This window comes from Tetrao urogallus (genome assembly GCF_951394365.1).
Source record: "Tetrao urogallus genome assembly, chromosome: 20".
Taxonomy (NCBI): Eukaryota; Metazoa; Chordata; class Aves; order Galliformes; family Phasianidae; genus Tetrao; species Tetrao urogallus.
In genome coordinates this window covers 8268543-8294799 of record NC_136833.1, presented here as the reverse complement: position 1 = coordinate 8294799, position 26257 = coordinate 8268543, and the positions used below count along the sequence as shown (strand labels likewise).

At 38.3% G+C, this 26257-nt stretch overlaps 1 protein-coding gene across 1 annotated transcript in view; it reads right to left on the bottom strand.

Moving 5' to 3' along the window:
• The window catches only part of USP32 (ubiquitin specific peptidase 32), a gene marked incomplete at both ends in the record, with an annotated part of 56583 nt that overhangs the window by 9991 nt on the left and 20335 nt on the right, over nucleotides 1–26257 (bottom strand). Inside the window, 17 exons of the mRNA XM_079545168.1 lie at nucleotides 295–400; nucleotides 680–818; nucleotides 1297–1371; nucleotides 3077–3158; nucleotides 3881–4035; nucleotides 6297–6414; nucleotides 8256–8396; nucleotides 8683–8858; nucleotides 9348–9540; nucleotides 10965–11067; nucleotides 11188–11249; nucleotides 12463–12546; nucleotides 14261–14323; nucleotides 14715–14830; nucleotides 15448–15555; nucleotides 15937–16068; nucleotides 24332–24491. Of these exons, the coding sequence (XP_079401294.1) occupies nucleotides 295–400; nucleotides 680–818; nucleotides 1297–1371; nucleotides 3077–3158; nucleotides 3881–4035; nucleotides 6297–6414; nucleotides 8256–8396; nucleotides 8683–8858; nucleotides 9348–9540; nucleotides 10965–11067; nucleotides 11188–11249; nucleotides 12463–12546; nucleotides 14261–14323; nucleotides 14715–14830; nucleotides 15448–15555; nucleotides 15937–16068; nucleotides 24332–24491 (2013 nt within the window). The remainder of the gene's footprint in view (nucleotides 1–294; nucleotides 401–679; nucleotides 819–1296; nucleotides 1372–3076; nucleotides 3159–3880; nucleotides 4036–6296; nucleotides 6415–8255; nucleotides 8397–8682; nucleotides 8859–9347; nucleotides 9541–10964; nucleotides 11068–11187; nucleotides 11250–12462; nucleotides 12547–14260; nucleotides 14324–14714; nucleotides 14831–15447; nucleotides 15556–15936; nucleotides 16069–24331; nucleotides 24492–26257) is intronic.

The following is a 26257-nucleotide window of genomic DNA, read 5'->3' as shown; positions in this document are numbered from 1 at the left end:
TGCACCCAGGCCACCTCCAAATGGGTGTCTTGGCAGGAGGCAGGCCTTTCCCAAAGGAGCAAGTACTGCAACCACTTTGGAGTAAAAAGTGATGATTCCAGATACGCTTGTTGGCTTCATAGCCAACTTCTATCACACAGAGCACAGTCCACATTTCCTTTCCTTTCTCTATGGAGATACTGATTTGAGTCCCTGAACCAATACAGTTAACACTGAGAAAAAGTGCATTCAATCTGCTGCTGTTTTAAGAAATTCTTCCTTTCTGCTTTTAAATAATACACATCACAGCCTCACCCGCAACTTCAGTGGTGCTATATTCTTCTGAGTCCCACTCCACAGCTCCTGAACTAAATCCCCGTAGCATTTGGCCATGTGTCCTTTCATTCCTATTGGATTTGTCCTAGAAATGACAAAGAAATTAATACCAAAGTGAAGTTAAACAAAACTCACGCATGAATATAAATGAGGAAGCACAAAAGCTTCTTGAACTGTTTTAACTCAGCCCAAAACAACAACAAAAAACATTACAGCTCCATGCATCTAAATTACCACCTGTTACACAGCTGACATTTTATTATAATGATGGATCAGAAGGACTTGCTCATACTACTTCTGAAAGTAGAAACTAATCTCAAGAAATGCTATGACACCTAAGTGCCAATGGTCTCAGAAAAATTACCTGTTAAGTTCATAAAGATGTCTTCCTGAGATGAAATACCGTGTCAGAGGTTGCGTATTACTGACACACTGGATACTGGAGTTCATGAAACATGTGTTACCCAGATTGCTTAATCCAGTAGCACCCTTCTCAGTAGGAACTGAGAAAAACAAAACATAATTATGTCAATTCAGCAGCTGTGAATGATTAGTCAGGAATGAAGTTCAGAATACAACCTTTTCACCATAACCATTACAGCTGAAATTGCTCCCACTTATGAGACTACAGCTTGCATAGATCCTACAGAGGGCCAGCCTGTTCAAAGTGTCCACTCTCCCAGCTCTGCTCATGTCAACAGAAATTGAAGTCAGTATTTTGTTGGATTTGATCTACCATCAAAAAAAGATGAAACCCACAAAATCCAGAATTTGCTACTGCTGCATCTCAGTGCCTGAAAATACATCTATCAACAGATCCACCTACCACACTTTACTAGCATCTAAGTTAACAGAACAGAAAGAACATGCAAAGCCCCATGGGTGTAGAAAACCATTTCCAATGTTAACAACACTTAAAATGAGTTGTTTCAGTACAATGTAGTCTTGGATTTTTCTCCTCACTGTGGCTCAAGCACTTACCTTTATGTCTGTCTATTTTACTGCTGTTTGCTATAAAAGACATCTCTTCAGGCCAGCTCATGTCTTTGTTTCGAACTAGAAAGAGATACAGCACAAGATTTTGTGGTTTGCCAAATATTCCAGTCATCTCACACAGCTAAAGATTCTTAATTAAAATTTGCAAATGAGATCATACATTTGTTTATTTTCAGTATATTATTACTTTTGCTTTCATTTCAGTTGTTTCCCATCATTACTGAAAATCATTCTAACGCTGGCATCACTTCAAGTATGCCAAGAATGTCCTACAGGAGCAGCCGTGAAATTTCTTTCTTGTCAAGTAACAATTTTTCAGTACCTGTTTCAATATTTAAAAATACATCCTTCAGACTTGTATTATTTCAGGAATGATCACTAGCATTTTTTTGTTTGTGTGTACTAACAAAAGATTCATGTGCACTTCAAAACAGTGACAAATCTCACACATTTCATTCCTAAGCTAACTTGTCCACCACCTCCCCATGAATCCCTTCCCTCTGTAAGCCACTGTCTTGCATTGACACAGTGCTTGCTAGGGCACATCAGCAAACTGGCTTAAGGAACCAATATTGCTAAAAATAAAAGATAAAAAAGAGTTATTTTTTACTGTATTACTTCTCACAGCCAGCTCATCAGGTAGGTGACAGTTGGCCACAAATGACACAATAAACAGGAGGAGCAGATGGCTTCTTTTAGTGGCAGTGTTGATTTTGTTCATTCAAGTACAGCCTCAGGATCGTTTCAGCTGATACCTGCAGACCCTCTCTCCCCTCTAAAACATAAATACTCCTTTCTTCCCATGTGTCTAGTGATTAACACAGATAACACAGTTAATTGGATGAGCCACTGTGTCAATTTTAAATTGATAATATATGAACTGAGCAAGTGGCAGAAGGACAATTCCACCTGGTACAGCAGCCTGAAGCGTAACATGAAACTATGTTAAATGAAACTTCTACAGAAACAACAAGAACCAAATTTATAGACCATGTAACCTTATGGACAAGAGCAGGGTGGATCTGTTTCTCAAATTAAGAGATCAGACAAAAAGTCAGGTCAAACCAATTTAAGAAGTCAGCTAATCCATGCACTCTAATATCTCTGGCAAAGGTCTAACTTATTAGTAACTGACAGTACTCTGCCAGACACAGCACTGCATGGCAGAAGACTCAATCGACAAACTGAAACAAGAAAGGCTTTGCTCGCTTACAAAGCTTTTTCACCATGAGCACAGTCAGTCAAGCAGAAATGTATTTGGTTCTTTGCAGACTGGAAAAGAAACACAGCTTGTAATGAAGTTCTTAGAAAGGAACTTGATGTGGACTGAAACAGGACTGCAGCAGCTGTCCTGACCTTTCACTTGTAAGAACGTGTTCACACAAGTATCATAACATGAATTCTTGTAAAATCAGTGGGGGCAGGGGAGAATCAAATAATGGAAAAGCCTCAGATGCACCATATCACACAGATTTCACTTTATCTCTGGTGTTCCAGTTCCTACTTAGCAGTAATGAATTGATTGCAGCTTTGGTATTTCTTTCAGTATTTTTCTCAGTTTATACAGATAGGTTAAAATTTACACATACTCTTCCTTCTCAAAACATCTCCAAAGAATAAATACTTGGACAGCAGGCCAAATACATTTGAGTACTAGCGTGGGCAATTACTCTGTGATGTAATATGCACAACATATTAAGGATACACAGAGTCAAAAAACCATTTGTTCTTAGTGTGAAAACCATTTCATATCCTCCTTTTATACCTTCTATTACTAGATGCTGTTCATCTTGGATTTTAAGATATTCCAGTCTGTGGTCTTCATCATCCAGCAAAGTAAGGTAATTCTGTAGGAGAAAAAGACTTCATAGTTATTATTCTCTGAGGATGTTTTAGTCTCAAAGCAATCAAACTAACATAGTATGAACTTTCTTTTCAGAAAAGAGTACCAGTTTCCTAATTAATTAACTGAAATTAATTAAATATAGCAGTTCACTGATCAGCACAAGTATCTGTTTCAATGCTCCAGTTTTAGATGGTATTTCTCAATAGAGAACTACATGTACTCAGTGCTTTGGAGGAATACTGCTTGCTCACTGTCATTTCTTCACATACACATTTGGAAGACATCCTGTGTGGCTCCTGGCTTGCATCAACAGAGCCCTACAGTATTGTGTATATCAATGAAAGCACATTTTTACTTCCATTCAGAACAGCTTCTACGAAAATTTACATCATGACTATTAATCTGTCAGCCAACTGCCGATTTTTAAACATATTACAGGAAAAATTGATCTTTATCAAGCTAATAACACCAGAATATAAATTTCATTGCTTGGTTTGCAATAATAAAATGTCCTTTTTTTTTTTTTTTTTTTTTTTTTTTTTTTTTTTTTTAAGTGAAGTCAGTGAAGTTTTTATTTACACATTTTGGTCCAAGTTCTCAGACATGGCTGTAAGTAACAAAGGAAAACTTATGGCCTTCATTTTCTCTATGCATGTATAAAATAACATGATATACAGTATTCATACGCTGCTAAACAGAAAGACAAAAGCAGACCAACATTACCTCACTGTTGTACAACCAGAGGCGCATATCTTCCTCCTTTATACGCAGCCTCTGAGAGAGATATTCATGTATCTCTTTAATTGTCTGCATTCGACTGAAGCAGCCAGTGTAAGCCAGCACTCTTTTTAAAGGAGCATTCGGTGAAGGTACATTCCCTGGGTTCAGAACAAAAGAAAAAGGCAAAAGAACGTATATACCCACATGCAAACTGAAATACAAATCAGATCCACAGCAACTTACTGCGCACACTCTGAATATTTTGGTTTTTTGTGTTTGAAAAAGCAGTCTTCCTTCAGTTTCAGAATAAGAACAGTGTGCTACACTGAAAGCTAGATGTTAACAACCCTTGGGAATGTCTCACATCAACACAAAACAAAAGTTATGCGATCACAAAGATAAAAACATCTCCCTTATTACCAAAACCTATTAGAAAATCGCTCCATTACAATTCTCAAAGGAAACAATTTAAAAGAAATTTCAAAATGACTGGACGACTCCATGCTTTTTTCTCCTCTTAAAGATGGTACCAAAGACGATGGTAGTTTTCAAACTAAAAAGCTTCCAAAATTCCACCATCATTTTCTTTTGAAAGCACACTGCAAGCTAAAAATAAGGCAAACAAAATACAAATAAAAATCGGTCTGACCGCTCTTGGAAGCAGCACAACTTTGCTCCACCTCTCCCTGGGTGGAACGCCGATCTGAGAAGACAAAGCATCCCAGCCGTTCCACAACAGAAGTACTTCTAACCAACTTCCTCACAACCATCACTCCAATTTTCATCAGAATTTCTATGTTGGCAAAAAAACCCTTCATCAGTTGTTGTTTTCTCTAACATGAAAACATCTTTAAACATCTGCAAAAGCTCAGTTTGAAAGAGATGATCTTTCTATGCCTTGCTTTTCAAGCTTCTTTAGTTTAAAAACTTCTGAAGTTCCCCATTCCTACACAGTCTGGAGCACATTCATAGAAAGCTTTTGTTCTGCAGACCAACTGGGCAACTGCATTAAGTAACCACAAACATGGCTGTTCTACTTTCATCAAACAATTAAAATAAATTAAGCAGTACCATATGAAAAGATGCAGTATTACATGCAATTTGGCAACAGGGCAAGACTGTACTGTAATCACCTTAAAAATGAGCAGAGCTGACTTTTCAAGTCAGTTTTCAAGTATATCAAGCAAAGTACTGATTATTATTTTTTTTTTTTTTAAGAATACAAAAAGCATTTTCTGAGATTAAGGATCAGAGGATTAGTTGTAAGATTACAGCAAGAAAGCACATTTGAAAACTCAAAAAGATTAATAATTGATTGGGCAAATGAATTAGTGCAGAGCAAAATAATTTTAAATCAAGATCAAATTGTCATGTCAGAAAATTCCCTCTATTTGACTTTGGGTATTTTAGGCATACAAGGAAAAACAAATTTGGGTAGCAGGCAGTTTCTGCAGCAGAACTTGATCAAACAGGCAGCCACCATTTACAGTTCAGTTTGTGATTCTACCAAAGCAATGAAAAATGGAGCATCTGCATGAGATTTTTAAACATATGCTACGAGCAAAAAGGCTGAAAGAATTGTCTTTTCAGTAGTCAGATGAGCCCAATTTGAGACATACGTTACTGTGGGTATTCAATCCGTGTGTATCCAAATGCACATACATGTGAAAATCAGATATCTCTTCAGACCTACTGTACAAGTCGAGTATGCAACTACAGTCACAAATGGATAACTTAAACATTTTTACAGGGATTTGGTTTAAGCTTAAACGAGAAAAGCTGCAAACTCTTTCAGCCAATGACTGGTACAGTTTTTTTTGGCGAGCATTAATACTACAATTACAGCATAAGTATTTTAATTGGAAGTTTATTTCTACCCAATTTTCCTACCAAGTTGCATGAGGTAATAGCCTTCATATTCCCTTAGTTCAGCCCCTTTCTATAGGACATTAAAAAGCCTTTGGGCATTGAAGTCTAGCTGCCCAGGTAACTCAGAACCAGATGACTTTATTACACCACAGTACTGCCAGATAAGTACCCTGTGTGGATTCTAGGGCTACACAATTAGCTAACAGTGAGGATCAGTCTGCTCTTCTTAGCTCTTTACCTTATGCAGTGCTCATTTCTCACTTTGAATTCGTCCATCTATTTGCACTAACTACACAAAGTAACTGATTTCACTAAAAACGCTCCCTCACGCCTCTTCCTTTTAAAAGAAGAGGGAAGGAAAGCCTTTTAATTTTTACCAAAAGCTGATTGAGCCTCACAGTTGATTAGCTGGTGTGCAAGCACAGTGGCAGCAAGCTTGCTTCTACGGCTCTGGGTCTCAATTTCTGAGAAACTGCACACTCGTATTCTTGCTGCATTCTTAAGTTACCTCTAGGTAAATGCTGAGGAAACATTCTCAGGCTCATCATACCCATATTCACCCAGATGTTTGACTGCTGCGTTCGCGTGGCAGGCTGCTGTCTCAGAAAGAGCAGATAGCGAGGAAATAACTCCAGTTCAGGCACATCTGTCTTGCTGTTTTTGATCACCTAGGGAAGACATTTAAAATACATTCCAGAGATACTTGTATCAGAAGCGTAGGGAGTCCTATAAGGAGCAGCAAGCAACAATTAAAGCACCGGGATAGATTAAAAAAAAAAAAAATCAATGTTTTACTAAGGGGCAAGAAGTCTTCTGAATTTCTTCCTGAAGTCTTATGCAAATATCCACTGCAATAAAAATGTACTCATTCCTGTGCGCTTTCTGAAGCTTTTTAGTTTCAGACTATCAAAAGCAAGCATCCTACTTAAAGGAAACAGAGCCTCCTGCACAACGCTATGGAAAGAACATTCCTAGAAATTCATGAAATACATTTGAATTTACATTGAAACTCATTATACTCAGTCATTATACTTCAATGTAAAAGGTTCACAGCTATTAAAAAAAAACCATATCCACACATTTCTTCTGTTTTCAAATACAGTACGAAATTCAAGTCTTTGTATTGTAAGGGTACACCAAAATTAACTCGTGATATGCTGACAGAAAAAGCTGAAATTTCCCTGGAACATGACTTGCAACTTTTCAGCCAACATTCCTACAAAGAAGTTGCTATCTAGAGCTGCCCAAGTGAAGATGTACATGAACGGCAGGACTTTTCTGAACAGGAGAATCAGAAGAAAACACTCAGCATAAATCATGAGTAGCAATACAATGCACTTAACTTCCATGGCATTAAACCTCAGCTACAACAAAAAACAGGGTGCTGACATTTTCTGGAAAGCAGCAGCAGTCAGACCCTGATGTGGGGTGGGAGACTGAGCAGTGCCTGTACACACGTAACCAAAGGGTCCCATCATCTCAAGTGCTCAGATAAATATTCTGACAGTTAGCTAATTATGGTCTGCAAATCTGAGGCTTACACATACACACTATTTATATTTGCACAAAGAGGGTATCTAAACCTAAATTCTTTCATTTGGAATGGAAGCCTCTTTTCTTTTGGCATTATCACAAAAATCTCAAGCATATTAGTTCTGTACTGTGATAAAGTGATATGGCCTTTCCTGGATTATGAAATGTGTTTGTTTCTATGGAGAATGTGTGGGAGGAGGTTAACAGAAGCCAGTGATTTTTCACTGTAAAAATCACTGTCAATACTATGTCTAACTGATCAAATCCTCAAAGAATCAGACAGCAAATTTTCCCCATTTCCAACACCGAACATAAAACTAATTTTAAAAAAAGTACAGCTTCAAATCTGCTTGAAATCAAAACATTAAAAAAAAAAGAGGCCTGTCTTATATAAACTTATTCATCTAGCAGGCTACAAAATGTTTCACAACTTATTAAAAAAATCTACATATAGGCAGACCATCAATTCCGAAATTTCTGCTCACCACAAGGTGAATTAGATTGAAGAACGCTAAACCAATCAGGGATCTACCAAACATTCCCTCATGTAAGAGGTTTAATCTTTAACTAAGGATATTGCATCTTTAACACAAAATCTCACAATGAGTTCAAGAAGCTGATTTCAGTTGTTTAAGTTTTGTTGGGCTTTTTCTTCCCTCTTATCAAGAAAGTTTTCATACCTTTCTCTGTTTTAGCCAACATGACCAGCTGATCAGCTGTGCAGTACTTCTGCACTGCTGCAATATATTTTCTGGGGTATGTTCTACAAATCTCCAGGTTTTTTGACCACATTCATTTCTAAGACTATCTATTTCCCCAACTTGCTCTTCAAGATTTTTCATTGTCTACGAATTTTCAGATGAAGTAGAAACCGATCGTAAGACATTGCTTTGTGGAAATGGTAAAACTCAGACAGTAGATTTCACACATTATTTAAGGGGTTATGGCAAGTTAATTGTTGATAATCACAACTCACCGGCCTGGGCAGGGACAGGTTTGCTCCATACCAGTGGTAAAGTGCTCTCCAAACTGGTTCTGGGACCATGACATAGTCCCTTCCTTCCACCAGCTGTGGCGATCGCTTTAATCTTCCACCCTCCATTGTTAACGATGCAGCCTTTTGAACAAAAAGGGATTTTATCAAATCTCAAGTGCAAAAACTAGCACACAGCTACAACAATTTTAGCTCGTGAACAATTAAAATAATATTAAGCTGCAATTAGCATCTGTTTTTCATAGTAAGATAGAACATAAATATACCAATAAGTTTCACTGTTCACTATTTCACTAAAGACTGTCCATTATAACAGCCATCTTTTGTGTCACCTACTCTGACAGCTTCAAGTATAGTGAAAACTGTTGGCTTTTTGTTTTTGTTTTCATGCAACAGAAGATGTTTTTACCTTCACTGGTTCTTGTGTTACAAGAGGTTGGTTATCAATAGCTCCTGGTTTCTGAGGATTGAGCTGGAGCAAAGTATTCCCATTGGTTCCAAGGAAACACTGATTATTATTGTCCGAAGTGTTATGCTGCCTAGCAAAACACACATCCGTCCCTGGTGTGCTGGGATAAAGAGCATCTGCAGCAGAGCATGAAAAACACATTCTCTATTTCATTTAGTGACTCCTTAAAACAACAATGCATCAACTAAACTGATCTTTACATACTGTTTTTGTATATATTTTAAAAGATAACTGAAGATCTCTATTCTTCAAACTCCAGTACACAACTCAAATTTCATAGTAGAAGCAAATAAATTCGCAGTCTCAGAAAAGGTAAACAAGGGACTACATGCAATCTACTCTTGAGATACTTACAGAAACAGCCCAAATAGGTTCACATGGGCAAACATGTTTTGCATTTGTGCTTATTCTCTGATGTTTGAAATTCTTATATACAAAACTGAAAATATATGCGCTAATGTTTCTGTTGTTTGTTTTATTTTTTTCTCCTTGCTACTACTGCAACCTAGACTTGTATCTTTTTGTGTGGAGGAATCCATGCAGCATCTAGGTTCTCAGAACTTTTTCTATATTAAACCTCCAAGGAAATAAGATGTTATGCTTACTGCTGCTAGTAGACTCTGAGGCTTCTGATGCAGTAGAAATATTATCTGAAAACTTTTCTTCTGTTGCACTGAAGTAATTAAGACCTCCCATTTTGTCTTCTCCCTGTTCTGAAGTATTGGCTGCAGCAGCTATGAGTGAATTCTTACCTCCACTCAAGACAGATGAAGGCTCTATCACAACAGGGTTTGCATCCTAAAATTGACAAGCAAGTGGAAAAGTTATTTATAAGCCAGTATCAAAGACTTAACAACAGTGAAACCGACTGCCAGAATTCACAGTTACGAAAACACTTTTACACACTGTAATGAACTTCAGAGACAAAGAAACTTACTACAACTACAGATGTAAGAGAAAAAAAAATGCCAGAATAGTTAAATCAATGGAATATTCTTCTACACAACATAAATGTTGTGAAATAGCAGAATTATTTTCTCTAACCAGATGTATAATGACAACCATTTTAGACAGCTGTAATTACAGACTCTTAATATCTGAGGATTTGTCCCTACTGAATTTCACATGGTGAAACAAGGACAGCACATCCAAGAACAAAACAAAACACGCTCTCTCTTCAAACCTGCGAACAAGCCTTCCCTAACTTCCTGTTTTGATCAGCCAAACACCAGAACTCTGCACTAAAGCTGGAAGTATAAAAAAGAGACTAAAATGTGCATTGGAATGACAGCAATAATTTATAGTTCCACAGAACTTGAGTATTTACTTTGCTCAAGACGACACAGCGACTAATGGCATTCTACTATTATGTAAAGTATTAGCTACCAAGTTACACATCCATCTGAGTACTTCTACTATGATAAGGATCAAATTACCCAGCATTTCCAGCACTGAAGCCATCATTTGTCCAATTCATTGTGCACAATGAATAACTGTAATTACACCATTAGTTAATGCAGGTGTTGCAATTTTCTGAACCTTTTTTGTTATTTGAATTTATGAAAATTCAAATACGTATGTGATAAGTTATAGCTATGTACATTTATTCTGATAAGTTGTTTATTTCCCTTATTCTGCATTCTTGGCTGTCACCTTTAAAGAATACTTATCTCCATCTTAATTAAATTTTATTAAGCACGATTTCTTCTGCATGCAAATCAAATTGACGTGCATGCTTTATGTCGAATATTTCAGTTGAAGGACTTTAAATTGCACCACATAACACAAGGCTTTAGCAGGACTCCTTTGATCACGATTAGGTGTTGAACTAATTTTCATGATAGTCTTTAAGGCAAATGAAATCACTTTCCTCCTTTATCTGCCCAGAGTACACACAGCATGAATTTATGGCATAAGAGCCATCCCACATTCCTAAAGCGTGAAGTCAAAACCAAACAATGTACTTTTATTATTGAGTGGTTCCACAGACTTTGAGGAAGTATTTCTGTGAGAGTATGCTTTTATTTCAAAGATCAGGAATGAGGAAATCAAACTGAAAGAGGTGTCAGCTGAATGAAAAGCCGCAGTGTAACAATGATTCAGTAAAACAATTATTTTCCACTATGAAACAGAGGATACTTAATTTCAAGCATTGGTGGTTGAGCAGCCACTTGCTCTCTGTTCTTTATCACTTATTCATTTCACATTATTCTTCTACTTACATATTTGACATATTCTTTCCACTGGTGCCACCACGGCATTGCAATAAGAAACCAGTTGTGCCCTGGCTGAAGGCCATATCTGCTTTCCCTTTCTAGCCAGCCTCTGCAAACAACAAACAGCACGGAGCATTAACTGAAAAGGGGAAGTTGCAACCCTTCTTTTGATAGTATTTATTAAAAGATGACTTCGAAATATATTTAGAACTGAGAGCAAACCACACACCTAATGATCTGTCCTTCCTCTTCTGGAGTGGCAGGTCGCAGCCCCAAAACTATATGACATACCTGGAAAAGGAAAAGTAATTTTTAAGAATTGCATCAATGTGAAACAAACGTTAGGTGAGTGAAAGAAAAGAATAACTTATAAAGAATTTTTGAAAAGTCTTATTAGTCTATGTAGCAATATTACCTACAATCAAACAAGTCACTAAACAAGAAATATTTGGAGTTACCGTATTTGCCACCTGCTCCCACTGTAAAGATAATAAAGTACCACAGAAAATTTGGTCAAAGCTGCTCTCGAACAATCTTTGCTTTCCTCTCTTTTAAAGAGAAAACAGCACACAAAATAATAATGAAAGAACATACAGAAGAAAAAAAAGCACAAGCCCTTGATAGTCCCTGTTTTGAGTGGGCATTGCTATGTGTGCAGGACAGCACGCCCAGATGTTACTAAGCATCCTGGCCTTGGCAGCCACCAAGTCCCCAGCAGCTCTGGCCCAGCAGCTCCCAGCCACAGGGCACGCAGTGGGGAGTAACAAGCAGGGAAACACTCTGCAGGAGTCTTTGCTTCCCACCACAGGGAGGAGGGTCAGCTGTCTTGTCTCTAAGACATTTGTCAAATTGGTTGCTACTCATAACATGATTTATAGTCTTTTCCTTACATCTCTTTTGAGGTTACTAATTTGCATCTCAGCTGGAGCCTTCTAATGACTGGGGAGATATCTTACTTAAATTTATGTTACAGTGTGAGGGACCATTTTACATTCTGAATAAAACAAAAGCCATTAGCTGCTGGGAAGCAACAGATTTTCCAGCACACACAACACAGCTGGCTCCAATGTTTCCTTTTAAGTCATGTTACACTGTGCTAGTATCAGATTTTTCATATAAACCACCCTGCAAACAAACCAAAAAAAGCTTTCCAAGGCACTCCATTCAGACTACTTAGCTTTTCTGTCTGCAGATGAGATGCAGAAGCTCATGACAGTTTAAATACAAGCCCAGACAAATCAATGGCAGACCCTGTCCTGTGTGAGCATGCTTTTGAGCTTGAAGCCTGAAATGAGGGTGCCCCATGTCATAAAGGGATCAAGGGATATGAAACATCTAAAATGAACATGTTATAACTGCTAGAAGAAAAAGTAAAACAGAGCTTAACGCAACAGACAAATGTGTAAGCATGCTGACACAAACACTGGTGCTGCAACTCACAGCTGTGCAAAAAGCTGATGAGCCAACTACCACACATTACATCTTTAAATTTTCTTAAACACACCTGAAAAAGTAGATTTAAAAACTCATTGGCAAGAGCACTCTTCACACTCCATATCTGGTAGTCCTCCAGAGTGAGGTGTCCAAGCTTAGTTAAAAGAGGAATGGGAGAAAGGAATGAAGAACCAAACTATTAACCTGACTATTTAACAGAAGTATGATTAAAAAGCTCATTAAATGTGTCACGCAAGGCATGACAAAATTAGTAGTTGAGAAAAATTAGCATCTACCATTCATAATAAAGCTGGATCCAATAAAATAAGAAAAAGCCAGTTCCAAGATAACAAGCAACCCAGAGAACCAAAAAGCTTGAAGGTTACACATCAAACTACACACAGCATGCAACCTTTGCTCCTGCTCTGTACCATCCTGACCACTACTTTCTCCAGCCACTACAGCAGCAGGGGCAGCGCGTGGCTGCTCAGATACTTGGAATCTGCAGAAGACTGCTGTCTTCCCCGAGGGCTGGGAAAAACAATTTTGGATAAAACCCTCATGATCTTAATGTACAATATGGCATATTAGTTCTGAATCATTTGCAAAGTTACACTAGCATAACACTGACCAACATCAGAATCAATTAATTTCTGATTGTCAATTATTCAGGGATAAAAGCAATTGTGATTTTTCAGTATAGCCTACAGTCACTTTCAGAGCACTGGCAGTTTGCTCACCTCCTCTCACAGATCATTTGCTCTGAAGTTCAGAGGTCAAAGCTGACGTATGAGAACAGGTTATGCAATTTACATAATTAATGCCTCACCAACTCTTCCCAGCACTACATCCATGATGCACTTAGGAAAGATATTCCAAAGACACTTTTTTTTTTTTCAACTCTATGGAGATAAGGCTGCTCTTATAAACACTTCATTAAAAGACCAAACAAAAGCCTCAAAGCATGAGAAGATGGAGCTCAGTGAAGCCTTATTTCCTATTGCTCTAGCAGTAACTGAACTCTAATAAAATATTTGCCTACCGCTTTGTAGAAGTACAAGCGGTCAAGAGAACTATTCAAACAAGTAACTAAGAATTCTTTAGAGCCTTTCTTACACTACTCACAATTTGCACTTCCTCTTATAATTAGCGAAGCAAAGAATGAAACAATGGAAACAACTGTCACAATATTGTTTGCAGATAATGGTGCCCATTGCAAAAAGCAAGAACATAATTAAAGATTTGCTCACAATTAACTACAAAGCACAATAGAAACTATTAAGATTTGTTGTTCTGTCATGACAGTGGCCTCCATGGTTTCACAGACACTTAGCTCTCCAACAGTAATACCGTGCTGTTCTTACTCACTGATTGCATATGATGTCATTTGCCAAAAAAATTTGTAATAACACCAGAGTTACTTTTGAATCAGTGCAGTTCTGTTCCAGTACAGGACAATAATGCATCTTTTTACAGAGCAAAAAAGATGAAATTCACCACTGCACTACATCTTTCTTCTCCAGATCACTTTGACATGAAAGAAACAAACAGCATTCTTCACGAGAAGTAAGCCATCAGATTTAAAAGTGGTATTAATTACACCTAATATAGCCTTATAAACAGTGTATGCTTCAAATTAATTTTATTTGGTTATGCCTTTTTGGTTTAGCATCGTATATAATGGCTTATAAATTTAAACATTACTTTGCAACAGAACAATGTGGAAAACTGACATTTCATGTAAGATTATTTTATTGACACCTCTGCTTCAAGGAAAGCACTCAACTATTTCATTTATTAATTTATTAACACAAATTGAAGATACTAATAGAATTGATAGAAATGACAGGAAAATAGCAAATTCCTACCTTTGTGTTGTCATGCATATTCAAAATATCTTCTACAATTTCAGACAAATCCATGTCCAACTCCTTGGCACACAAAAGGATTAGAAAAAAGATTCAAATTCTCAAAGCACTCTCTGGAGCAGTATGTGTTCAGAATAAAGATGCAACTATCAGAAGGCTGACGATAGCACTATGTAGTTCACAACTGAGTGCTTCCAGGCAATTGTACTTTTGTACCTGAGGCTCCTTCATATGAAGCAGCATACATTACAGCCATGGCAGTACTTTGGTTTACAGCAGGGCAAAGTTATATTATCAATAGTTCTCAGTTAAGACAGTTTAAAAGTTGTTTTATTTCACCGAAACTATGATCAAACAAGATTGACATCTGAAACAGGAATATTACTCCTACTTCTGAAAGATGATTTTAGGAAACAGAAGCAAGTGAGCAAGAAAATACAAACATATAACTTACAGGTATTTTATCAGTACGGTTATCTTTCCAGACCTCTAAAAGTGCAACCACCATTTCTTTAAGTTCTGTGCGGGACAGCACACCATCCCGGTCAATGTCAAAAACCTTGAAGCAAACTGGGGGGAAAAAAAAAAAAGGAAATGACTTTTGTGCATTAGAACCACTCAACTTTTCTCTTTTCCCTTGCAGAATGCAAGTCTGCAGAGTCACAAGAACATTATTTAGTGCTGACAGTTTTGATGAGGCAGGATGCATGTGGTAGTGAGGAAATGGAGCAGCTGTGTTTAATAAACTGTAATCTAGATTCCTGCAATTTTGTGCTGTGTTTTCTGATGTGACTTAGCAGGGAACATATGTGCATACAGAAATTCCCAGTAAATGCCTTTAAGTTCCAGCAATATGGCTTTGGTGAAGTATGGAAGGAAGGTTCTCCCAAAGCAGAACAACACCTTGCAGAAAAGAAGCCAGCTGAAAGCTGACAGCAGACAGGACAACACACATAGCTACAGAACAGTGCAACATAACGTGCAAAGTATCAGCTATGGAAGTACACAGAGCTCAGTTTTATCATGCTTTAAAAAGGGAAGTCTTCCTACTTAAAACTTCATTTTACTTTTTAACTTCTGAACACACTCAAGTAGAACAAATTTCTAAGAAGGTGAAAACAACTAAGCGTACTTGCTCAAACTGACAAAGTTCTCTAGAATTAACAGTTAATACTTTGCATACTTACACTTCTGCCTTTCTGCCAGGGGTCCCCTGCAACATGCTGAGAGCCCACAGGAAATTTCTTTAAAATCTATGTGATTGTCTCGGTTTTCATCAAAGGCATTAAACAAACCTGCAAACAACAAAGCATCTGTTGTAGCACCTGACTGAAACAGCTGACAACAGCATCTCTGTGAATTGTAACAGCTCACACAGCAAGGACAAACATTTGTAATTTTAACTGATTTTTAATAAAGTGTATTAAAGAACAGCAGCCAGAAGTACTGCTTCCATTTGTCATTCTACGTTTCACAACGAATGCAGATTCTCAGGCATTGTTTCTTATTTCCAACATTCACAAGTCAGTGAACTGAATTTAAGCTTAAAATATTTTTAAAAAACAGCAAAACCACAATCCTATTTCTGAAGCACTAAAATCTGTATGTCAGGAGGCCATCAGGGCCCCAACAGCACAGCACACTGTTTCCTCGCATGCTCTGTCGCAGTTCCATACCTTCACTCAGAGATGGATGAATAGGAGGGGAAACCAAGGGAGCAAATGTTTCTAAATCAAAGCGTCCAGTTCTTGATTGAGCTTTTAGCAGCCAGTATCGTTTCTCAAGATCAATGATGTCAGATTCTTCCACTGTATAAGCAACACAAAGAAAAGGAGATCTACCAACATCTGGACCACGTTAGAACTGGGCACTAAATATGATTACAGCACTATTTTGTCACAAAGAGAATGGTGCTTTTTTGTTTTGTTTTGTTTTATTCATGCATATAAATAATAAAGATACAAGCTATAAAGTTCTGTTATTACCTGGTTTACCTACAGAATAATTTTAGCTATTTAATGTCAAGGAGCATGAGGTCAGCAAGTGATGAGTGTTTAGACGTACAGAAATGAACACTCTACAAAAGGCTCCAGCAATCTCTTCATTTTCACATATTCTCAATGAATTGAACACGCAGGATATATGACAATGCCATCTTTCAAAACCAGCCAATATTTACATGCTCTAAAATGGATGTAAAGCAGCACTAAGAAAAAAAAAAAGCAACCAGAACTCTTACGAAAAAAAATCACTTGGTGCCCTTGAAAAATCCCTATATGAAAGTTTGGGCCTACTTATACAGCAGTAAGGCTGAATTTCGATGCAACATTCACACACTGCTCCAACATTATTTCCAAACAAGTATTTTATTTTACTCTGTTGTTTTTATCAGAGACGCACCTAGAAATCTGGTCAACATTGCAGAGGGATTACATAAACCCCACAGTGACTTTATACCAAGGAACTCACAATCTGATGTAAAGAAAGGGAAAAGGAAAGAGACTGAGTAAAAAGGTGTTAGGCAAAGGTGAATAGAAATAGGCACAAGGAGAAGCTGAGTTTTCTTTCAATTTGTATACAAAGGTTAATTTCTTTAAGTTTTACAGATCAGCTGTAGTTTTATCCTTCAAATCAATATCATTTATATATAAATACATATATATTTAAATTTCTGCTCAGCAATACTTTTAGCCTTTTTCACATATGCAAGTGTGTCACAGCACCGCTTCAGGTCAGTGCAAATTAATTGGTTCTCTAATAGATATGTAATGACAAAGCTGTCTATATTAAGAACCACTACGTGTGATCCCATTCCCAGATGGTTCTGAGCCTTTAAACCCACGCCAGCTTTCTAATAGGTTTAACTTGAGCTATTTGGCCTGGTTTAGTCTACAGAAACAATAATAATCCTGTAAAGCTTAAGAAAAGACCAAAAAAGTCACATGTCAAGTTAAAATAGTATTGATTTTTCCTATTTATGTCATTTACAGCAGCAATTTATTCCAAATACTAGCTTAGGTAACACAAGCATGATCTGCAGCTACCCAACAGGCAGGGGGCATTATGCAACACAAAGCATACATCACCGCACCCTCATCAGAACAAAGTTTGGAAATTGTTCAAATAAAATAAAAGATTAACACCTGAAGTCAGGCTCAAGGAGCAGGAAAGGTTTGGATCTCTCTGTGCTTTTACGCAGCAACTAGAAAAGCAACTTCAGTGAAAATAAGCCCTCCTCCTATGCACATTCAGCACAGGCATGAAACAGATGAGACGCTGATGTGCAGAACATCCACACAAAAGCTGCAGCTTGAGGGTCACGTATTTCTCATGTAACTCCAACTCACCTTCTTCTTAGTGCCAGGCACACTGCAGCATCCTCACTTGCACCACTATCAGCTACTGTGCATTTACATCATAAGTGAGATAAGAGAACTGATCCTGCAGAAAAACTGATTTATTTCTTTTCTCCTCCTCCTTCCCAGCTGGATCAGTTCCCTTATCTGGACTGTCATCTGCCGGCTCTTGGTTATGTTGGAATACATATGGAAACACTAATATACACATACAAAGGAATTTGATTATAGAATTCAAGGAGTAACAGGACAGTTACTTCTTTGAAAATCGGCATATAGAAACATCAGATGCTTAAGACAGTGCCACAGATGCAGGCAGCTCCATGGGCCTAAGTGGAACAGCCAAGAGGGATGGCAGGCAGCTGGAACGTGCCACGAAACACAGCAGTGCTGTGCTGTGATGGCCCAGTGACTCTCCTGTCTCACTCTGGGCAGCAACAGGTGAGGAAGAGTCTGCCAGATAAAATACACTTTCCCTCAATCTCACTGCCTCCACAGGGATCAGCGTGCTACCACACTGAAAGAGCCTGCATGGAGTCATAGAAGAGCTGCAGTATCAGCACTCTGCAGAAGGTGCAAAAAGGCATATTTGTGGAGTTTCAAGAACAGAAATAATCAAAAATTAAAATAACCAACAAAAAGTGAAAGCAACTTTATGAGACAGAATCTTAAATACAACAAGATTCTCTGAACTGCTAGGCACCAAACAAGGGCAGAACCTGAAGGGGCAGGACAGCCAGGAGGGACTGTGCTGGGGGAAAACAGTGACAGGACACAGGAAAGAGCTTTACAGCAAAGAGCCAAACGTCTTAGAAAATGATACTGACAGGAGGACGAAGGAGCATTCTTTGTGCTGAACAGACCTACATGACTCAGACTGACTAGGAGTAAAAATGTAACAATATTTTTATCTCAGGGTACCAAGAATTGTAGGCCTACCTCGCTTGCCTAAAACAGAGACTTACTGGATTATAGCACATGTAAATGTTTAAGTCTGAAGAGCAGAAGCCAGCTGTCAGCTAATTTCTTCAGTGGTTTTTTTTGCACATAATGTCACATATTAATCCCAGCATACGCAATGCACCATACACCAAACATTCCTCATTACACCTAACGAGGAATCCTGTGCCACTTAGGATATATACATACAATCATGTTTGATACTGAAGTTTAAATGAAGCGTGATAAGGACTACTTACCACCCTAATGTTTATGTACTTACAATGATGTGTATGAAAAAATGCCATCTTCCTTGCAATAGGCTTTGCATTAAGTATTTTAACTTCTCAAAGCATAAATTTCTGTTTCTAATGTCTGTACAAACCAAGTTAGGAGGTGCAAAGTAGACTTTCATTTAGTGAGTCAAAATGTAAATGTTAAATAGGTAACATTTAATCTTCTAAATATAATATATTCCAAAACATAAGAACAGAATTGCTTCTTAGGCAAATACTCATTTTTGTCAATTAAAGATACGTAATTATTCGAGGTAACACACATTAGGCACCTGTGAAATTTAAGCATAGATGACCATGTGATGGTGACATTTCATTTTCCTCTTGCCATTTCTCTATTAAAACATGGAAAATTTCCAGATCCGTAGGATCAAGAATGGGGCTTTCTATTTCAGCTCTGAAACTCACTGTCAGACAAGCACAAGCATAGGGCCATGAGACAAGGGCCAGCACAGGTCTAACTGGAGCCCTCAAACAGCAAAGGAAGAACAGCTAAACTAATGCTTTTCAGCAAGAACTGCACACCTGCTGCAAACAAGCCAATTTAAAACCAGCCACTACACAGAGACTGATAGGCTGCAACATCAGCAGTAAACACCAAAAAGAAAAGAAAGAAAGCACTCTTCATTTTAATTCCATTTCCGTGAAACGTACTCCCTAAATATTACACAGGTAGCACAGCCGTGAATAACATTCTTAGGGAAAACAAAATTTAAGGTTTCATTACGGTTGGTTTTTTTTGTTCTTTGTTTTTTAAACAGCATCAGAATGAAAGACCCATCTGAATACGTTTTATGAAGGATTTAATTTTTACCTACCTAACGGCACAATCCTCTCTGGCTCACAGCAGCAGAAGCATACCATATTCTCAACATTTTACCTGAAACTCGGCTCGCTTCTCCGCTCACCATGACAGCCTGCAGGCAAAGCCCAGTCCCCAGGCACAGCGCTGCTCATCGCCACCCAGCCGGGCCAGAGCCAAGGCTGCGTGGTGAACAGGCAGCACTCCTGTGTGAACGTGGCTGCTCACCACTTCCACATTAACGCGTGGAAGATCCTGGGACCTGGGGCACAGAGAGCTGCTTTGCAAGACATAAAATAACCTGGGAACTAAGAGGATAACAAAGTGCAAGATGCAGCTTAAGTGACACTGAGGCTTTTTCTTATTGGCCTGCTCCGCTGGAATACCTTTTCTCCCCCATCCTCTCCCCCTCCCTTTACTTCTTTAATTAATATATATTTTTTAATTTTCTTATTAAAGAAAAGGACACACAAAGAAGGGAATACTACAACTTCAACCAAGACATCACAGTGCATCAGATGCTACCAACTAGATGAATGCTAGGCAATTCAAAATTATTCAAAATTCAAAATCAATGAATAGGCATTCATCTAGCAGAATACAGTGTGTATCAGTACCTTAAGGATTTGAACACACATTGCAGAGGCATAAAGCATGACACCTCGCCTCAAAGCACACAGTCACACACCCCCAAAAAAAACCAACAGGAGAGAACAGAATGTATCCTAAAAACATCTTTAATACAATCTGAATTTTCAGAACCATCTTACACAGGAGCCTTCAGTGCATCATTAAGAGATGGTGTCCCAAGGGTGGGTGCCACAACTGAAGAAGCAGAAAAACACTTCCCAGCAGCCCACGTGAAGCAGTCGCCCCACTGTGCTGCACAGATTTGTGTGCATCATGAACTTCTCTGACAGAAGAGGTCACTTCCACAGCACTCTGCTTCAATTTAAGTTTCAAAAACTCGCTCCTGCTTTGCAATCATGCCATCCAGTTATCCAGGACTTCTCTCATTATGTTAAATCAGCAATAACTACGTTCTAGAATATAGTCATTATGCTGATTAAACACTGTCATACTGAATCTCTGTGAGAGCCGTCACAAAAGCAAGGAGTTTTGATCAATTTTTCTGACAACAGAAGATGGTCCCTTCAGAAGAGTATTAGGATGTCAGTTAGCACAAACTGAGTGACACAAGAACAGGATGACAGAGAAGGACAAATTACACAGCCTATCACTACACTACCTCTGTAAGTGAGACTATTCTCCTCATAGAAAAGGACAGAAAACCTGAGTACGCAGGCCAGCACAGGGATACACCAAACAGACACAGCTACAAAAAGGCAACACCACCTAGGTTGCATCAGAAGAATTATGCCTACCCAGGCCATAACACCTCACCTTTCCAGATGCCCCTGCTCCTCTGCATCCATCTGCTGAAGTGAGCAACGGAGAGCCCCACTGTGCATTTAGGATGGACACTTGCTAGGGCACCAGAACAACAGCTGATGTATTGCTGAATTACTGTGTTTGGATTTCAGTGAACTAGAGGAGATGAGGTGTTTCATTTGCAATTATTAAGGATTTACAATGATTTGTAGGAAACTTTCTCCTGCAGAGAAATTCAGATTAGCAGCAGTTCCTGGCAGGACTGTCTTTGATTTACATGTACCACTACAATGCTATTCAATATGATGATCAACTAAACAAAAACAAGAAGTATGCAATCACACCGAAAAACTGAGACAATCCAAAAGGGTGCCAGTTTGTCACTGCTTGCACAGAAGGGAGGCTCACAACCACTGCACTACTTGTGGGGAACAATGGTCCAAGAAAACTTTCAGTTATTTCAGTAACTTTTAAACAAAATGACTCATATTTTTGATTTAAGCAAAATGGAACAAAATTTGATTAAAAGCAGCAAGTGTGAGTAACTTCCTGTATCTCTGAAGTTTAATTTCCAATTATGCGTTGAGAAAAATAATTGAAGTCATCTGCATTCCAAAACAAATGTTATTTACAACTGAAAAATTAGAATTCCTTTGTTTCCCTGAGAGCCTGGCTCATTAAACAAATGTAAATGGAGTCACTGGTGCCTTGCAGTACAATGCTCACTGTCAATTTCTAAATCAATGTTAATGTTCCCTGTTTTATTGTCCTGATTTTTCCCATCCCATCAGTTGTTTAACAGAACACGCAGAGCTGGGCTCGAGCACAGCCCCAGCAGTGGGGATACATTGACACCACACCAGAGAATTTCATTAATGAGTCTTCAGCTGAGAGCAGGAATTCCCAACGTGTGCTCTCTTATACATTCTGCTAACAGCATCTGTATGAGTTTATCCAACATTCTTTCTGTTTCTTTTTCTCCCAAAGGACAATTATCCCCATCAGAAGAATTACAAACAAACCTGACTTCAGACAAAAGGAACTCTTATGCTCTACCCACTCAGCTAAGTTAAGATTACTTTCTTGTTCTTCAGATTGACTTAACTAGACTGTAAATGCTGAACTTTAAAAAAAAAAAAAAAAAAAAAAAAAAAAAAAAAGCAAGGCTCCAGGTGTTCATATCTCATTCAGTGCAATTACTTTTAAGTGCACAAGCACTCAGATTATCCTTACTTTCACATCTGTTGTGAGATTCCTATACTGCCTCAAGTCTCAAGGGAAACCATTGGTCACAATGAAAAGCATTTGTTCAGGCTTTGGGAGGGCTGGGCAGTTCACCAGTTTGTCTTCTTACTATCTCCAAGTGCAGTCAGTTTCCCACATCTGTCCTCTGAACGATACCAAGCTGCAGCTACCTTAACACAGCACAGATACACTGGTTTTTCTGTTAACAACATTTGTTGTAAGATAAAATTGAACTTTCTTGTAGTTCTGTTATTTAGCAGTCCAAACACACCCTGTAACGTGAGCTTTCCAGTCGAGGTCAAATATACTGAACCTGCAGACACCTCACAGTTGGAAACGTTTTACTGATTCAGTGCTAAGCGTAAGCTATGCTATTCCCCTGAACAAAATGAAAACCTTGATCCTAGATTCACTGTATACCTCAAGATCCAACAATTGTTTCAAACACTGACAAACATTTATTTTTATTTCAGCTTTTAATCCTGACAAGGGAAAACTTAACTTCTTGTTCACTTCCATCTTCACTGTGAGTACCCAAGAGCTTCTCCAAGTAAGCTGCCGGTGAAGAAGCACAGCACTGCCAGCTGCTTCAACACACTGAATTTCTCAGTAGCCTGATCTCCTACATAGCAACACTTTGTTGCTTTGTTTTCCCCTGAATGCAAGGGCTTGGGTCTTTTTCCCCACTAGAATATACACAGTGTTGGAACACCCGGCACAGACCTGAAATTCTGTATTTTTCTCAAGGCTTTAAAGATGAAGTCGCTTCTCCAACAGATCATACAAACCAGAACGCACAAAGGAGCAGCCATGCCCGCACATCTCCCAGATGAAAGAACACTAAGCACCCACAAACCTACACAATTCAGAAAGGTTTTTTTAATTATTATTCCCTTTTGTCCTATAGGGTTTTGGAATGGTTTCCTGAAGCCTCCATGTCTATTGCAGTCTCTCTTGTAATGCAAATAAGTTATCTATCTATAAATTCTGGTTTTATTATGTACTTCCATTTTAGATGGTCAAAACACAACTGTAATGCTCACACTTAAAAGCAAAAGAAAAAACTATACGTAATTTTATACAAATAATTCAACCACTGAAGAGAGAAACTGCCAGGCTCCACCTGAAGAAATCTGATTGCTTAAAGCACAAGCAGGTTGTTCAAACCATTGATATCTCAAAAGCAAACACCTTTTTCCTAAGGGATATTAAGTCCCCAATAGTACTGCACTGTGTGCTTACATTATACATGCACATCACATCTGATCTGCCAGCCTTTTGTTTTTACACTTCATCTGCAAAAACAGCTGCTCCTCCTTTTACATCAAGATGTAGACACAAGGAAGCATTTGCTCTCTGGAGATCATTCCTACATGCAGATCCTGAGGAGGCTTCTCTTTACTTCATTTAGTTCCCTGACTACATCATACGTCAGGAATATTTCTTATTTTACTGTAGAAAACAGATTAGGAGGTCATATTTATTTTTGAAGCAAACATTATCATCAAAACTGTCTCAACAGTTTCATGACACACCATATCTGGAAGAGCAAATAGCACACCTGTATTAATGTCAGGTCTCTTTAGACTGATATACTTAAGAATCAATGTTTAGATTGGATGGGGCCCTGGGCAGCCTGGCTAGCATTAAATGTGGAGGATGATGGCCCTGCACGTGGCAGAGGGGTTGGAGATTCGTGATCCTTGAGGTCCCTTCCAACTCTGGCCATTCTGTGAAGAAATTTTTTTTTTTTTTTTTTGTTATGTTTTTTTAAATCGACCTTGTAGTCATCATCTTCCATAGGAAATGCTGTTATTAAATGTCGCTCCCCCTTAAAAAAAATGACCTGAGGTATCCTCTTCCATAACAACGTTTAATGTATCACAGCACCAAAAGCAAAGAACAAGTTAGCACAGACAAGCTGTGTATGCTGAACAGAACTAATCAGAGTAGTAAGATTTAATGAACAAGCAGCAAGGCTACAGTTTTTGATCTCTGAAATAGTTTTAAAAAGTGTGCAAAATAATCATCTTTTACTTACAGTGTGTGACTCCAGCCAGGGTTTGATAGAAGGTCGGGGTGTCACTGTCATCAGTGAGTGTCACATACACACCTCCAGACAGCAGCCAACGGGAAAACGTGAAAGCATCTTTGTTGTGCAACAGCCAAATCCTGAACTTCTCATAGTTTACCTTTTCACCCTATTAGAAAATAAGAAAACATGACTGTTTTTCTCTCCTTTCTCATTAATTGGTTCACCTGGTATTGAATGGGAGGTTGGTGGCCCTGCATGATGCAGGGGGGTTGGAGATTCATGATCCTTGAGGTCCCCCCCAACCCAGGCCATTCTGTGATTAAACAGAAACCATCTAGCTGTAAGAACAATAATTTCCTATAAAAATAAGCAATAAGATTATTTTTTGGAGCCATGCCTGCTTTTCCATTTCATCCTGAAATACAGCACAGAGAAGGAAATTAGACTCCTCAGCTCTCCCTGCATTTCAGCCTCCTACTCAGCGTGGCCTTTGGAAAGTCATTTACTCTGCACCTCAGTTTATAGGAATTAGACAAAAAAAAAAAAAAAAAAAAAGATTCTTACAACTCATGAGAGCAGCAGTTACTTTTACAAATTTGAGCTTATTATGACAGATAAAAGCTCTTTTGTGCTGAATAGCTAATGCTAAAAAAAAAATCATAAACATTCTGTTATATTTATGTAAGTATGCAAACACCTAACACAAAAAGTTTAGATTTGTGAATAACTAACAGCATTAAGAATCACTGCAGAAGTATTCAAAATTTATGCTTCTGCTGTCCAAAAACTACTTCATAGCATGTATGCAAATGTGACATTCATAATATCTCCTAACTTAAGTTTCTCTTGCTGGATGTCTTACAGAATTGGCTGTTCAGGAGTACATGAAAGCCATACATGCACACAATTTAAATGCACAAGAGGTTGTTTGAAACATTGAGCTGAACAGTGTTCAAGATGTGGCCATGAAATCACAGCTTAGCTTTTGTAGGCAATGTAGAAATACTGAAAATAAAAGCAAGCTTACTATCAGCACACAAACTCATTATCTAGAGGTCCTAATGACTATGGGAAATAAACAAGAGTCTACAAACTAAAAAGCATGTGAAGCCATTGACTGGCTAAACTTCCCTAATATCACAGACCATTAAACTTCACTGAATTACATTTCTAGGGAACGCAACAACTTGCATTTGGCCATGGAGTAATGGCAGCTGCCAACTGCAGAAAATGGTTCATCACCACTGCTGCTAAATCATTTGCTTTGTATTCTAGCTGTAATGGATTATTCCAGATTCCAAACACTGATCTTCTCTGCCTCTTCTTTCTACATCAGTGTTACGCTTTTTCTCCTATAAATACATGCAGACCAAATTGTCTTCTCAGTTTCCTTTGAATCATTATCCAGAAGTCTGGATCAGACACATCATCATTTTCTCACTACCTCTTCCACTCTGCTTTCCTGCTACTTTTTTCCTCACAGCTTTCTGCAAATGGAAGAGGAGCTATGTTACGTTTCGTAACGCTTTCACATCATTCTAATTGATTGGAGCAACAAGAAGGACAAAGGACAGCAAAGTTTTGGCAGAAAAACCACTTGAATCACTTAAGTTTTACAGATGAGCCATGGTGGAACTCAAGCAACCAGAGCAATGCAGATATCACTGCATTTGTTTCCTTCATTTTAGAAACAAAAATGAGGAAAAAGAGATAAACTTCAGAGTTCCTTGTTCTAGATGAGCACATACAACAATTCTGAAGGAAAGAATAAGAGCACCTTTCAGCATCACCCTGGAAAATATAAACTCATCTGCCATACGGCAGGAAGGAAGGCCCACAACAGGAACATTAAACTTTCTCATTCTCCAGCAAAGACCTCGTATGATTAACAGGTCAGTAAATCCTGCTGAGTGGGTCATTACACTATTTTTC